Source organism: Tubulanus polymorphus, chromosome 2, assembly GCF_964204645.1.
Source record: "Tubulanus polymorphus chromosome 2, tnTubPoly1.2, whole genome shotgun sequence".
Classification (NCBI taxonomy): Eukaryota; Metazoa; Nemertea; class Palaeonemertea; order Tubulaniformes; family Tubulanidae; genus Tubulanus; species Tubulanus polymorphus.
This window is the reverse complement of record NC_134026.1, coordinates 2745397-2761656: the sequence shown is the minus strand read 5'-3', so window position 1 is coordinate 2761656 and position 16260 is coordinate 2745397. Positions and strand designations below refer to the sequence as shown.

At 36.9% G+C, this 16260-nt stretch overlaps 3 protein-coding genes across 6 annotated transcripts; 1 reads left to right on the top strand and 2 right to left on the bottom strand.

Moving 5' to 3' along the window:
• Window positions 1-284: 284 nt before the first annotated feature.
• Window positions 285-8331, bottom strand: LOC141899801 (branched-chain alpha-ketoacid dehydrogenase kinase-like). 3 transcript variants are annotated; one of them, XM_074786333.1, is made up of 13 exons: window positions 7939-8331; window positions 5664-5897; window positions 5317-5385; window positions 4922-5032; window positions 4722-4769; window positions 4526-4645; window positions 3876-4048; window positions 3134-3262; window positions 2963-3049; window positions 2732-2884; window positions 2474-2512; window positions 2288-2320; window positions 285-1793 (listed from the first exon to the last, which is right to left on the bottom strand). In XM_074786333.1, the coding sequence occupies exons 2-13, from the start codon at window positions 5886-5888 to the stop codon at window positions 1649-1651; spliced, it is 1332 nt and encodes a 443-aa protein (XP_074642434.1). In that variant the 5' UTR covers window positions 5889-5897; window positions 7939-8331; the 3' UTR covers window positions 285-1648. The 3 variants fall into 3 exon arrangements, with proteins under 3 accessions (XP_074642434.1, XP_074642435.1, XP_074642437.1); XM_074786334.1 differs by lacking the exon at window positions 2288-2320; XM_074786336.1 differs by lacking the exons at window positions 2288-2320; window positions 2474-2512.
• A 1229-nt stretch (window positions 8332-9560) lies between these two features.
• LOC141898848 (uncharacterized) lies at window positions 9561-14205 on the top strand. The gene is made up of 3 exons (XM_074784979.1): window positions 9561-10094; window positions 11780-11973; window positions 12256-14205. Exons 1-3 carry the CDS (start codon window positions 9815-9817, stop codon window positions 14032-14034), a joined length of 2253 nt encoding a protein of 750 aa, XP_074641080.1. The 5' UTR covers window positions 9561-9814; the 3' UTR covers window positions 14035-14205.
• LOC141898849 (beta-1,3-galactosyltransferase 5-like) lies at window positions 14151-15746 on the bottom strand. 2 transcript variants are annotated; one of them, XM_074784981.1, is made up of 2 exons: window positions 15673-15746; window positions 14151-15257 (listed from the first exon to the last, which is right to left on the bottom strand). In XM_074784981.1, exon 2 carries the CDS (start codon window positions 15254-15256, stop codon window positions 14240-14242), a length of 1017 nt encoding a protein of 338 aa, XP_074641082.1. In that variant the 5' UTR covers window position 15257; window positions 15673-15746; the 3' UTR covers window positions 14151-14239. The 2 variants fall into 2 exon arrangements, with proteins under 2 accessions (XP_074641082.1, XP_074641081.1); XM_074784980.1 differs by lacking the exon at window positions 15673-15746 and adding an exon at window positions 15383-15468.
• Window positions 15747-16260: the final 514 nt, after the last annotated feature.

Sequence of the window (16260 nt, the reverse complement as noted above, 5' to 3'; positions counted from 1 at the left end):
GGATTGATTTATCAAATGACCACCAATGGAGTGTGGCTTTGGGATGCGCTGCTCGACCTTCCAGAATAGGTAGAGCCCAATCGAAACCATATGATACAAATGTTTGTAAGTACACTTGCTATTGATGTTGCCACTCCAGTTATATAACTCTAGCCAAAAACAGGAGGATGTATTGAAGATTTACCTAAGTGTAGGCCTTAAAACAGCTTTTTGGCAAATAAAGCTTCAAAACTCCTGTCTTAAGATATTAAAAGAAAGCAACAACAATATATAAACTATGAGCTATAAATTTATTACTTATTAGAGACCACCGGAAATTAATAAATTTTCACAATGATTTTTCACACTGTATCAATTCGTAACATTAAAAGCACATTTGTACATAATAATATGGGAAAAGAATTAACTGTATTTACACGTTTTGACTACTTTTTTCAATGTTCCTCAACAAATTAAAATCATTTTGTCATCAAACATGAAGATCGACAATGCAATCATTTTCAAATACCTGTTTCTCTGCCAGCATACTAAGAAATATATATATATATACTACATCTACAAAGCAATGGAACATTATGCACAAGGGAAGTGATCTACGACATCAGGCTTGAGGCACACTAGGAGAGTGAGACAAAGGAAAGATTCAAATTTGAATTTAACTAACCTGAGAAAAATAATAGAACGATACGTTATTATGATAAAATCAGAAACTAGTATTGAACAACAATACTCATAATTTCTGGTGAAATGCAATCAAAAGACAACAAATAGTAAGCTTAGCTTACTTCGAAAAATATTTACAAATAGCATTCCGATATACACTGCACAGAAAATACATTAAATATATGATAAATCTATAAGCAAAATAGCAAAGCAAACTGATAATTCAATGCTTAATACATACATCTAACAAAATAAACCTCTAAATCTTACAATTTCTATTTGGTGCTATATAATAGCCCTATATATCTAGTCATCAAGTAACCTTGATGAATCAAAATCATAACAAACACATTGAAGTATTAATACACACAGAACAAAAAGTCATTCATCATCATTAGTTTTGAAGTATTATACATAAATGGTTTTCTATGAAAAAATGTGAACAGGGTTCTTACAGATCAGAGAATTCAAAATTCTCTGATATTTCTCTTGATTTTTCTCTGACCCTCAACCAAAACTTAATTAAAAGAATTATAAGATATCCTCAGTGAGTGTTTCTTAGAAGGTTCTTTCGAAAACTCATCAACAGCAAGAGCAACAAGACAACAAAAATTCTTAATTCCCTGACTCTCAAGAAGAATCAGGATTCTCTGCTCAGTAGAAACCCTGTACGAATCATTTTTTGTCTTGAAATTTGAGACGAGCACCTTAGAGTCAGTTTTCATTTCAGAATGTGCAGCATTGTTGCAAAGGACAAGGTGCATATAAAAATATAGAAGTAGATTCCTCTCTACTTCATTGGACCTGTTTTTCATCAACTTAAATTAAAAATACAAAGTCGCGCAATATTTCTAACTACTTTGATAATTTAAACACCTGTGTTTACCAAACTGGAGAGTTATAGAACATAAAAGCATACGGTTTCATTGTGATTGATTTACAGGGAGGGTCGTCTGCTCCCTCTCCATGTTGGTTTGATCAATGTTCAAATACGGAAGCTTTCCTGTTTGCCATCAATGTGACGCAGTCTTAGGTAAATATCTGTTCCAATACCTTGCAACGTTTCCATGCTGATACTTCCACCGAGATACTCAGCATAAGCTTTAGACGCCGGGAGCCCGAAACCAAACCTGAAATAATAGAAATGGTTAAAATCAATGAAAAAGACGAGTCCACTTAAAAAATTCTATCAACTATGTTTGTGAACTATGAGAATTTTTGTTATAATCTGTTATCAAAATAGGTGATCATTGATGAATATATGGTGAACAAGGATGTGATGCTAGAATTATATGAAATTTTAGTGAAGCTCATGTACCCCGGTATGTCATAGCGATCTACATTATTACAACATGCAAAGGTTACCAACTTTGTAAATCGCAATGTAAGATCTGTTCCTAACCAAAACCGATGAATTTCATAAAATCAACGATAGTTATGTAAATAGACGATTTAATTCATTCGTTAACAGGAAACTGCGGTAAAGGTATAGTAAGATTTTTCCTCTCGTCGTATGTACATGCATGGTATGATTTTTACGGAATATACGGATTATCAATAAAAATGCATTATAAACCAAGAATTGCTCAAAGTGCAGAGAAAACTACTATGAATCAGCACATACCCATACATATACATTGAGGTTGAACTGGTTGACCTATATAGGTATTAAGAGAATCATAAATACATGTAGAATCGAGACTTGTTTATACTCGGCACATAAGGTTATGAAGATGCTCTTTTTTAAGCATATGGAATATAATCTGAGTCTTCCATTATATATGGTTAGATGAACTTATATAAGGCTTACTTATAGTAATCTATCAAATTGGTATCATCTTCAAGCAACCTATAGTGCAAAATATCTTGTAAATAACATACATGGCTGCCATTAAAACCCTATCATTTCTAATCGAAATATTTTGCACCAGCAAGCATACTGCTTAACAGATAGATCAGTACGCAGTCCAACTATCCCAAGGCAAAAATATATAGACTTACAAGTTAACCAAATATACAATAACAGTGACGGATGTCAATGTGCAAGTAGAATTGAAACATCATTTACCCATGCATTGGCCCAGCAGATCTATTCTCCATGATCTCCCCGAAAAGTCCACCATCATGGTTCTGATTGTCCGTTTGACCGCTGGTTGTGAAATGATATTCGAAAACTCTTTGAACGATGTTATGCGGTATTCCACCTCCACGATCCGATATTCTGAAATAAGAAAGACAAGCAAAATTCTAAAAATCTAGTTCCAATTTCATCGAAAATGAACTAATTTTCAGTAATTACTTGATAACGAAGTCGACATCATTACTGGCGATAGTAACCTGTACATCTGGCATCTGAGGACTATCGGCGTGGTATTCAAGTGTTGCTCTGAAATTTTGATAATAAAGCGTCGAATTACGGAGTTCAGCGATGAAATTCCGACGGCGTTAGGAAAAACTGAGCTTTTCGTACCTCATCGCATTTTTGAGTAGTTCTCCCAGTATATATTCCAATGGTTGCGGAATGTACGGAAATGTCGCGTTAATATGGCCATTTATAATTACTTGTGGAGCATGTCCGTACTTCATTTCACATATTCGTCTGTTGAATAATAAGAATAAAGCTGTTTAAGGATAAACCGCATTCGATCAACCGAAAAAATGTCAGAGTATATTTATCTGTTCACCATTGATAAAACACTATAGGCCTTTTTATGAACCAGCAAAATCGAAATAGATTAGCTATTTAGATTATATAGCCGATTAGTGTCAATTAGCATAACCGGGTATGTTGGTTGATAAAAACGCCAGGTAGAAATTATTCAATTATGGCCTACTCAGCAGCGACTTCTACCGAGAACACCATATCGGTTGGATTAGATAATCGGCATACTTGCTCGACGAGCGAGTATGCTGAGTATGCTAATCGATTATGATAACCAATGTTCATAAAAATGACGGATTATGACATAATCCATGCTCATAAAAACGTTTTGCATACTCGAATGTACTAATCGAGTGTTCATAAATAGGCCTTATATCTGTGTTGTGACGATTATGTCAATAGAATCCCACAATGAAAAGTATTCCTGAAGATGACTTAGAAAATAGTTGAAACGTCGAATAAACTACTAGCTCCAGGAACATTTTCGGTCTTTGTTTTTTCGTCATTATTGCGGGATTCTCCCCTGATATATATATATATTTATCTGTACCTGCTGAATTCAACTTTTCTCTCGATTATAGATTTCGGTGAGAAATGCACGTTGATGATGCCGACGTGGTTGGGTTTGTTATCGTGTAAAGCGAGGTGGTGTTCGCAGAGCATTCGTATACCGAGACGAGACGTCAACGTACGATCGAGAAACGTTTTAACCATCGCTTCATCCTGAAATCATCATACACAAAATAGAAATCATCAAAACAACCACATTTCATTGATAATAATCTAGGCTTAATAATTCTAATTTTAGCCACAAATTAAATCTATTTTAGTCATTAAAAAATGCAACCTATAAAAGAAGTAATTCTGGCTTCTTCAGTAACGTTGGGACTATAAACATTTCAGTAAGTTACATACTCTTATGTACTAAATAGATATGTGAAGAGTTCTTGCACTTCATTAAACATTAAGTCCAACAATTTTTCAACAATCACATGCGTTCTTTGACCGAAAATTCAAGGGCATTTTCAGAAATAAAATCAACTTTGGATATTTTTCTATCAATAACCCAGTTCGAAGTCCGACTACCATTAGTTCAACAGATCTATCGGTCAAAGATTGAAATATATCTCACACAATAGGAAAATTGATTTTGAAAACCGCTGCTAGCCTGTTATATCCCAAAAACCAAGCATAACTCACCTTGATATGTTTACGGGATTCACTGAAGCCTTCTGCGAGTAAAGTGACAACGTCTTTATAGTCTTCTAAAAGATCTTGTAGTAAACGACTATATTGTTGTTCAACTTTGAAACCAGTTATCTGTAGAAATGAGAGAATTGTCTCAGCAACTCAGTTTAGGGCAGAACTCTGGTCGGAATACGAGACCAGTACTTACAGCAGGAAACTCCGAAAGCATCTTAAATGCTCTTATGTACATTTCATGCTGAAATCATAAATGCATTTTGATATCAAGTCTATGAATATACACTGGTATTTACTTAAAATAAGATCAGAATACAAGGTTTTCAAAAAGCATTAGGCCTAATTATGAAACAACTTTTTGATAAGATTTCCCAATACTTTGTTTATACTTACAACAGCCAAGATTGTCGGATTGCAACCGACAATGAAAGGGAGATTTCGAAATCCTGTGATCCTATGAGCTATTCTTACAGGTAGTTCTTTATGTAAGTACTGTGCACTTCTCTAAAATATTCAATGAGAATGAATTCATAGCCATCTCATTAAAATCGGCAGGTTGTCCTTATAAAATGACACTGTTGACCTAAGGCTTAGGGGCCGGTGGGAGTTGGGTCTTTAGTCTATGATCTATTGTTTTTTGCATGTAGCCAGAATCTATTCAAATTGCTGTCTACGTACAACTAGACTTGAAAGGGTTAAAAATAAGAACCATGGCTGACGCAAGAGTCTAAAGGAATCTATAGCGTATTGTCTGTTGCATACTAAATTTCAATATCCCACGTACTTACCAACATATGTGAGTCGTCAGGTGTTCTGCCAGCATAAAGCATTGTTGTAGGTGTAAGCCGTACAGATGCCTAAAAAACATTCATTCATAATTATTAGCAAATAAACAATAAACTCTGAATACACGTATATATTATGAAAATAAGAAATAACACAAACTGTAAATGTTTTTCTAATGATTTTCAAATCTCTGGGAAGCATTGGATTTCATAGACTTGACATATTGGAAATCGTGTTTTAAGCATATTGGACAGGTAAATCACTTCCACTGAAGCTGGCTTCCAATCGTAGTGCCTTGAATCTAACTCTACTAAACAAGTCCCAAGATCTGTAGATGGTTCATTCTTACCTTGGCTGCTGCGACGTCAATCGCGCTTTGATTAAAGAACGTGGTCACAACGCGGGTATTATCTTGAAATTTCTGCGCCGAAGCGTCCGTGGCCCTTTGCCGCATCAGTGATCTACGAGCGCCATCTTGCTGACGAAATGGCGAAACAACTGCGGTCGCCCTAATTTTTGTAGATGTACGAGCCAGGTCCACAAATTTTGGTATCATTTTCTTCGACAGATCCATCTTTCAACTCTGTAATATTGAATATTACGTACTGAAATCAAATATTTCTAACTCCAAATACGTAGCCTAAGGCTATGGTTGATTTCAACATAACCAACTAAATGACGATATAAGCAGAGAAAGAACATTCTTTGAATTTGATTTACCAAGAACTGATTTATGTCGAGAAAAATGGATTAGTCAATCAAATACATAATATAAGGAGTCTTCGTTACGCCACAAAGGTTTTTATGCAAAGACTGCTGGGGAAAAAACGAGTTTTGTAGGGACGTATACAATAGCTTCATGCAATGTTGCACGTCGTCGACTATTAAACTTCACCTAGTTCCATGAACTAAAGCTAAAAATAGATACCATCATAAAAAAGCACTGCATTAACCACGCACTTGCAGTTTCACCAATAATAATCCGTGAATAACTTTCATACACTAATTTAGAAAAATATAATATGCTTTCACATACAGCAAACATTGCTTTGTGCTACAATTCGTATTTACCCCAGTGAAACTTAGGCCTAATGGTAATATATTGAATTAATGTGTGCTGAGATATAGAAATTAAGGTTACCGGATTGCCGACTATCACATTAAATGAGGGCAGTAATTGTTGGAAAGAAGCTTAAATAGACCCTGGACTCAGTAAACATGGTAGGCATTTTCAAATTAAGTTTCATGACCGGTATAAACCAGCCTGGTAAATCATTTCCCCTCACAAATGACAAGATAATAGATGAAATGCCTGTTTAGACTTTTATCATGTGACACACACTTCACCGCTGACATACATTTTAGAATCTTTCAATGTCAATACAACCAAATTATCAGTTGATCTTTGTTTTCCGAATTCATTCCATGAGTTCATGAAGTCAGACTCAAGACTCAAGTATATAGTTATAGACTAACTCATTCTTTCACATTTGACACCGATTGTTGCCATACTATATTTTCACCACCTGTTGTTTTAAGGTGAAGGTTCATCCACCCCAGAAACTTCTGATGCATATCTTGAACTCCAAATGAACCCTCCTTATGTTAGGTACTGACTGTTGGTCACGCGCCAACACCAAGAATGCAGTGTTACACATATATCAATTATTAAGGTATAGGAGTAACAGACAGGACTGGCTACATCGCCACAGCATCATTTTTATGCCTCAATGAAATCATCCGGAGGCTACTTAAATCAAATCTGTAAAATCTGCTTATTCACAATCTTTTTTTTAATCTTGTCTGGTGATTTTCTCTAGTCATTGGCGACCTTATCAGTGGCAAGATTGCTTCTTACACATATTGATGATAAATTGATAAAACTGCAATATAATCAACTTGGTACTAATAACTAATCAGTAGCCTACGCTACACTTCAACGAAGCCACTGCACTTAACTTGCCTCAAGGAAAATCAGTTATATCACAGGCACTTGAATATGGGCTTTGATAATGGATAAATATTTGATAATTTACCAGCGATACGTTAATCCTACTTTAATAGATCGCCATTTTTTATAATAAATTTACCCATGATGCAACGCGCGCCGGTCGTTTAGCTATACTATACAGAAAGGCTGGAAACGATCCTATCTCCGTAATGCTTAAATCTACCCGCAGTTATCGGGACAGCCGAACACTGCCGATGATTGCCGAAGTACGTCCTTAGTGTCAATTTTAATCCTGAAATATAGGAGCGCCCATAATTTCAATTGTAGATGATTTTTTTGGAAACATTGACACTGTTTTAGCTCCATTAAAGATTTTTAATGGCAACAAAATTGATTTTTGAAAATTCGCGATGCCTCTTCGGGATTGCTGTGACGTCATCTGTCCCGATAACTGCGGGTAGATTAAAGCATTACGGAGATAGGATCGTTTCCAGCCTTTCTGTATAGTATAGCTAAACGACTGGCGCGCGTTGCATCATGGGTAAATTTATTATAAAACATGGCGATCTATTAAAGTAGGATTAACGTATCGCTGGTAAATTATCAAATATTTATCCATTATCAAAGCCCATATTCAAGTGCCTGTGGTTATATATCCTTATTAATTGCTCACCTATTATATCAATTTCTTCCTATATTCATTCATGTATCTCTTTAGAGGTTGTCAGAACAAGCAGATATTTCCATTCCTGGAGAGCTTTGCAACTGGACCAGTCCAAAAGCTGTCAATCAATGATGGACAAACCCGACAAGTTTATAGGAAGGAGAAGTACCAGCAGAAAACATTTTGTACTTTTTTGTTTTAATAAGTGATGAGTGGTCACACTAAACTATCCTCCCAGCAAAACAACAGTTCACTACAACTGCAGTAAACAATAGAATAATCCATACATTATCTCCTTCGACGCGTAAACTGAACACATCCATAAACACACAGTGTGGGCACGCTAGATTTTGAGAATTGTGTAGACGTGCAGAGCACGCACCGCTTGCATGTCAGCGTGTACTTCCGGGTCGGAGCTAATTCTTGGAAAACCCGGAGCTCGCCATCACTCAGACACTGTGGGTTCGAATCCCGCATTGTGTCACCAACAAAATTTTGCAAATAATGTACAAGAAAAATTGATCTATTAGGGGCGCAACACCGTCTATCTTGACGAAAAGTAAGACAAATTTTCTCTAGAACCCCTAGACACGACATAATATTTGAAAAAGGTAATCCCGGCTCAAATCGTCTGGGGCTTCCTTCCGATTTGGGTGGTGCCCTTTGAGTTTTTTTTGTTTTTTTTTTATGTCGAGAGAACCCTTGGAAATGGGGCGAGAAAACTAAAGTTCTTCAAGAATAGTATCCGGAATTGCTATTCTGTTTTTCCATTCGAATTGAATCATATAAGTACCAGAAGATATCTCAAAATAAGAAGCAATAATTAGATTTCTATCGCACCACTGATATAACCTATTTGATAGATCACGACCAATCCTTTAAGGCAACCCATGTGGAAGTTTCAGCATCGACCAAAGCGCTGTTACGATTGAACGACGTTACGCTTTCTCTACAAAACACGAGATTCGTCTATTATGAAACGAGAGATAAGATATATACGTCTATGTAGTTTTCTTTGTATATTATAAGTCCATCTACCCGGATAATATCATCGGGCCTTGAAAATGAACCCGGTTCCAGTTGGTTAAAGCTCACGACTGTGTTACCGGGTCCAGTTTTTTGTCTGTGCAGTGTTAGCAGCTGGATATTTAATCTGATTTTCGAAGCCATGAAACAATCCTTACAGAATAGAAAAAAAACATATTCAGGAATATTTTCTCTGGCGGTTTATTCGAGTAACCTGCAACGCACGTATATTTTGTAGACATAGGTTAAAATCTTCGTTCCTTTTATCGCGATTATTTTTTGACATCAATCCCATTTCTAAGGGCTCGAGTTCAGTGAGTTCAGGTGTTTGACGAAATTAGGGTTTCCGAGATCTTCCGCGAAATTAATTTCTCCAACCTCGGAAATTTCATTCGGGTCCCAACAATCAAACGCATTCCAAAAATATTTGAACAAAATGCCTTTATTTATGATTAAAAAAATCGTCACAAATTCATCAAGCGACTCCGTGTACTATATATCAACAATAGAAGAATAACCCCGATTACCAAACGTGTTTATTCTATATATTTAGAATAAATATTTCTGGTTGTGATTCATTGTGTACGAGACTAGACAAGTATTTAACGACATACAGGGGGGGTATAACGTTTTGTCAGTACAATAACGTACCCGCTAGGCGAATAACCCGGCTCTCTAAATTCTGCATGGACATCAATTCGACCAATCCTGCGTGTTTCGATATCTAATTAGCGAAGAACCAATCAGATATTAATTTTCATTCGGTGTACCACGTGTGCCATCGGCTTATATATACCGCGAGGACTTTGTAATTCGATCAACATGTGTTCCATGTGTGTAAACGGTGGCAGATGCCAATATGACATTCGGGGACAGATATGGACGAGGCAGACAACAACGTCAGAGGAAACAAACGCACATTACTACTAGGAATTCATCTAAAATGTCAACAACTGACACTTCGAAAGACATGTCCTCATCTCGGGCGGAACACAACGATGCTAGTTTAATATTCCCTCAGTCGCGATGGGTGCCGCTTATCATATTCGCTGTCACAGTAGCGATACGTTTAAATATCGCAGCTGATAAAGAAAATATGTGGATCCTGCACCCGGATGAGGTCTTCCAATCGGTTGAGAGTAAGTTCAGATAGTTTGATAAATCCTTGATATTTTTTATTAACCAGCATTTTAACTCTGATTCCCAATTCATTGAGGCATATGGCGAGAAAACGAAACGACTTTTAGTATATGGCTTTAGAGCTGTCATCTATCATGAAGTTGTTATCACTATTATTTACTCAGTCATTGAATTTATCGGTTATGAATATAATTGCTATATCGAGAATGCATTTATTCATAGTTCATTGTTATTGCTTGATACCGTTCTGAAATAAAAAGCTGACATCTATAAGGAAGTTAACGTGATGAAAGCGTGTTACGTGTTTATATTACATATACCAATAAATTATTCAATTTCAATCTGAATTGTTTAACATGATCATGTATAGTGTCACATCATTCAATGCTTAAACAACCAGTAACAGGTAAAACTCCTCTTTCAACCAAGAGACCAAAACACTGACATTTCCCATAGGATTTCTTTATTCTACCAGACTCATCTTTAAACATACTTCACAATGATACCACTATCACTCTTGAAATGAATATTCGAAAAGCTTGAAATTGAAGTTGAATCAATTGCATGTGTTGTTATATATATATTGGTCTTATTGTATTTTGCTTTAGATAAATTCCTTGTCGACCGCAAATTGGGTTTTAGAAAATAAATCCGCGCACTCAATCAATATTCCTATGTGCATCCTGTCTAGCAGGAAATGTTGGTTTTACACGAAACAATTAATTTGCCTTCTAAAGTTGATTTATCGGTTCTGTTAATCGCCTGCATAATATGCAACATCTCGTATTCCATTAGATGGAAAATGGAATGCATTCGGCAAAACCTAAATCGGGACAAAACAAAAATTCCCCTACACATCATTGCAGTTTTTTTATGGCACCACTCAATACAGAATCTCTGAACCAGAGCGAAAAAGCGTTTTATGTTTTCTATCTTGACGGTTTCCTTTGCAAATAGCACGATATTGAATAGTAGATTTGTTAGTTTGGTACTGGTTTATTGACGAATGATCAGTGCTGCAACAAAAGCGTTTTTTTACGATTTAACATTAACATTTTATGTTGTCTCGATATTTCTTTAAACGTTCTTTATTTATCGTTATTCGGAGATTTCTCCACAATGAATTTATTCGTCTGATTATTGCGTGTTGAAAAATCTTCTTTCTCACGACAGTACATTAAATGCACGACTGATTTCAAAATATTGAACTATTAAGAAGTTATACACTGTGGCGACACTTGAAACTTTTTATTTCAAGACGCCACACATTTATTTTCTCAGCGAGATGCCTGGGAATGAATGTCAACAGTTTCAAAAGCTCTGAATAGTTGTTTCGGTGTACTTGAACTGGTAATTATACGTTCGAAGAGGAACCGAAACGCTTTTAGCGAGGTCCTGCTGAGCTAGATTTTTGGTCCCAACAGGATACTGTTGAGCTCTTTCACGAATATCTGGCTAAATTAAGAAAATACAGTTCTCGAGAAATCGATATTTCTTCGGGCGAAACCGTTGTCTAGAAAAATTGTACAAATTCCTTCAAAAAGATTAAATAAAAAATAATTATATATTTTTAGTAAAATGAGAAGCCTGACCCAAAACAATCTAAAAACTTTTTTCTCCCCGATTTGATAAAAAATTATTTCTTGAAAAAATCATCTCTTTATCTCTTCTTTTGTGTTTGCAGTCGCTCACTCGGAAGTGTATGGTTACGGATTTCGCGCATATGAATATCTTCCACCACCTGGAAATTCCTCAATTGTTGAAAGTCAAGAAGCGTCGTACGGAATGTACAGCATGAGGTCATTTCTGCTTCCACGAATATACATGATATTGTTTCATTTGAAAGACTTTCTCCATTCACAGATGAAACCGTTCATGGTAGGTGTGCCCGATTGGGCGTTAAGACGGTAGGCTGGTTGTGAAACTGGTGGTACTCACCTTTGTGCGATTCGATTAATCAGGAATAACAAGGAAACTAAACTAATTGCATAAAATGTTTATTGCATCCCTGAATGTGAATGATTTTATTAAGTTTAAGTCATCTTTCGACTTTTGGACGTTTAAATATTGGAATTATCGTATGGTCAAACTTTTAAAACAATTTTTGAACTTGAAGATGGTTATTCATTGCAGTTTTCTTATCTTTTCTTATCTTTTCAGTTTGCAAAAGTCTTCCATGCAACAGTCGCATCACTGCTGCCAGTCTCAGTCTTCCGACTCGCTACAACTATCTCCAATTGTAACGATGTAGCTGTCATAGCAGCCATTTTAGTCAGTTTCTCTTTACATCTGACGACATTAGGAACCCATACACTCGTAAACAGTTTATTGGCTCCATTTGTTTTCATGGTTTTAGAAGTAATCGTGCGTCATTTCCGAAGCCGAGAAAGTGTTGTTTCTAGAAAAGCGGAGGCGAATGAAGAAGATATAAATAAGAATGTTCGTGATAAGATCGTTACAAAAAATGACACTTCCAAACCAAAAAATCACAAGATACACTATCATGAGTACTTGGAACTTATGTCTAGTGGGTTAATGTTGGGTGTATTGTGTTATATGCGAGTAGATCTCATCTTGTTTTTTGCCTTTTCAATCACGTTGTTCGTGCTGCCATTTCAAAATCTGCATCGTGCTATCAGATTGTCAGCGTTAGTCGCAGTGGGATTCGGCTTGGCGATATTATTTTGTGGTTTCGACGACAGATGGAGCTACGGAAAGTGGTTCATTTCACCCGTCCAATGGCTAGGTTTCAACGTATTTCGAGATCTTGCGACGAATCTTTTCGGTTGGAACGATTCGCAGTTTTATATTCGTCATATTTTCGTCTACGATACAACCATGACATTGTTGACGTGTTTTTCGCTATGTTCGTTGATTGTCGTCCTCGTGGCATTTGTACTTCCGGGAAACAAACTCGAAAAGAAACTATTTACGACTTTCCGTTTATTCTGTCTCGTCGTAATTCTGCTTATTTTCTACACAAACAAAGGCCATAAAGAAATAAGGTTTCTTCATAACGGGATTGTAGTCTTCCTAATGCTAGTGGCGGTGCAAATAGAATTTATGATGAACTTAGCCATGAAACATTTGACAAACCTTTCCAAATATCTCTTATATGGATTGTTGATTATCTATTCCGTCGATTGTCACTTGCATTTGCCTAGTCCCAAGAATAAATCGAATTACGGTTGGGTTTACGGCGGAATATGGGATTCGAACGGTATAAATATCTGCGTGGATTACGTAGGCTCCCAAAACGATGTTACCGGGATATTTCTGGACAGAACCTACCACATGACCGGAGCATATTCGCTGTTGCACAAAGACGTGTCGTGGTTCACCTTGATTCATTATGAATTCAACGAATTCGACAAAAACTCTCGAGTGAAACTTCCGTCGGTGAATTTCCTCACGTCAACTGATACCGTCCACGTTTCCGTACTTAATCGGATATCAGAATACATCACGTTACACAATTCTCCGTTAGTTTTGAAGCATCTCATCAATAATCCGCAGTACAACTATTTGATATTGTCCAGGAAACGCAAGATCATAAATATCGGTTTTGAAGAAGTATTTTCGTATGGAACTATGAAGGTTCTACGGCGTTCTACCGATCCATCGGTGAATTTACAATTACAAAACATCGCTAAGATGATACCGCTGGGTCGTAACGCAACCATTCTCGAGTACGAAGGAAGCTGGCTTAAAACCCTCGGAAAACCGAAAAAAGCAATCGAAAGACTGAAATTAGCCATCGATTTGGATCCTAATAGGATAAGAGCGTATCAGTTACTGAAATATATCTATAATGATCTTCATGACAGAAAGTCAGCGACAGATATACATAATAAATGCGCAAAACTGCACGGGCACAGTATTTGTAATAAATTACAACCAAGGACAATACTTCATAAAGATTACGACATTTTGAAGTAGAAAGTTAAAGAGATTGATGTTATTTGTTATATTTTTATTCCGTACTGAACAATAAGATATATTTTTTCGCTTTATAAAAATAGTGTTCAACAGGTAGGAATTCATATTTGTGTGCTATGAAAAGATATAGATTTATTTTAGTAAAAAGCCATGACTATTTAGATAAAAAAGAATGACAAATAAAAAGTTACTTAAAACTGTTCTTTCAACTTAGTCGTTTCATTTTCGTCGGTTTGGATTGATGGTGATTTTTAAAGTGTTCCCATAACGTATCGAGATGTTCTTCCTTGGCGTGATAAGTGAAAATGATATGATACGTTTTCGAGCTCTGATACCGAGTCCAATCGGTCTCCTCGCGAAATGTGTATTCGTGATTTATTTTGTAATGTGAAATTCCCGCATCTACTGCCAACATTCCCGTTATATAAACGTCCTCCATTTTGAATAACGGCACCCGTTTCGATGAAATCAGTAGCTTCGGTACGAGATTCCCGGGTATAATATAGGCAGCACCGGAACAGTAATCAACAAACCGATCATCGAAATACTCGGTTTTCGATACGTAATGCCGAGCAGTTTTATCACGAATTAACGGCAGATCTTCAACTACGTAACAAATCAGAGATCGTTTTGTCGAATCGGTAAAAGAACCGAGAAGCTCCAATAACCTGAATGCATCAACAAGAATATCGTCATCTAGTTTAAGTAGGTATTTAGCGTGCGGACATCTTTCTACCATCCACGATAAACCCATCACTGATTTGTACGTCAGATTCTTCCAACTTTCGACGAAATCGCCCAGTACGATGTCGCCATACCTAACGATTTCGTTTTCAACTTGTTTATTTACTAGTTCGAAAGGCGATACGGCCATAAGAAATAAAACTTTCGTCTTTCGTTCATAATTTTCAGGATTGCCCCAAGTTTGGCGGATGAAATGTCTGTTTTTGACATGTGATGGATCGGTGTGAACCAAAACAAGAATGTATAACTCATCAGTGCACAGTAAAGACGGTTCTTTGACGATAGTTATGGTGGTTGGAGGCATGTATTCAGTTCTGGGCGTCAGTCGACTATATTTCCATAGCGTGCGAGGCACGCGAAACGTTTTCGACGCTAATACAATGAACACGAAGCAGCAAACAATCGCCAGGAGTCTACATCTGCGCACAATAACAGCCGCCCTCGACGACGATCTGTTGTTATTGTTCGTTAAATTCATGCTATAAAATGTAGAAAAAATCAAATGGGTAATATTGACAACAAAATATATGGTATCAATAAATCACGCGAGAACGTGTCCACAATTGAAGCTCAAATCTCAAGAGAGCAACCCTGGGCATTTTACATGAACATTTAAGCGATCATTTTCCTATGTAATACATCGCGGCCCTCGGCCTATTTATGGATACAATGCGACTGCTAAATCCTCGTTAATGAATTAGTTATCGTCCAATGATGAGTATATGGCCCGTCTGAAAGCTAATGTATGACTCCACCCGGTACCGACACCTGCCGTACATTAACACGACAAGGTATACGACACATAAGATCTACTATGCTATACTATAACAGCACCACAGAGACCCCTCTCTACATGGGACTAGAAAATCCACAAATAAGAATAATGAATCGTACCTGCTGATATTACACGGTCCGCCTTTACCATCGAAATTTCAATTTTCAACGTTAATTCGAAAATGACTAATATCTGACGGATTTATCGAGGCTTTTAATTGCACTTTTACATTGTCCGTGACCCACAATCACGTGTTGTAATGGCGGGAAATGTAACTTTGACTGGAAAAATAATTCAACTCACACGAGACTCGTGAAATGCCGCAGTCTGTGATGTGACATTCAACAAACCTGTATTCGAGTAGAAAAGGCTTAATTTACCATTTCAATGCATGAAACAATCCGAAAAATGATTTGTTAAGATAAAGCCGGCCGGCACGCCCCTCTCCACGGTCGACCTTACTGGCACGAGCCCGCGAGCTTTGCAAATCAGATGGCAGGCATCCCCAAAGTCTGGTGCAGGCTACATAATGCACCAATATATGGCTCCGTTATAGCTTGGAGTTAAATATTGCTCCAAGATAACAGGGTACCGGGTACACCCGATAATCCTCGGAGCGCTCCATGCAGAAAACAGTAGCCTCCGGTACGCGAGGTAAACACATGCATGCCACACCCCCAGAGAAGAGCACGTGCTGTTATTTACAA

Bases quoted from the DNA above. Each gene is read 5' to 3' on its own strand.
- LOC141899801 (XM_074786333.1), bottom strand. From the start codon at position 5,888: ATGGATCTGTCGAAGAAAATGATACCAAAATTTGTGGACCTGGCTCGT. The intron at 5,386-5,663 runs GTAAGAATGAAC...AATGTTTTTTAG, and splicing joins TTGACGTCGCAGCAGCCAAG to GCATCTGTACGGCTTACACC. The intron at 2,321-2,473 runs GTAAGCCTTATA...ATACCTATATAG, and splicing joins AATTTGATAGATTACTATAA to GTCAACCAGTTCAACCTCAA.
- LOC141898848 (XM_074784979.1), top strand. From the start codon at position 9,815: ATGACATTCGGGGACAGATATGGACGAGGCAGACAACAACGTCAGAGG. The intron at 10,095-11,779 runs GTAAGTTCAGAT...TTGTGTTTGCAG, and splicing joins GGTCTTCCAATCGGTTGAGA to TCGCTCACTCGGAAGTGTAT. The intron at 11,974-12,255 runs GTAGGTGTGCCC...TTATCTTTTCAG, and splicing joins CACAGATGAAACCGTTCATG to TTTGCAAAAGTCTTCCATGC.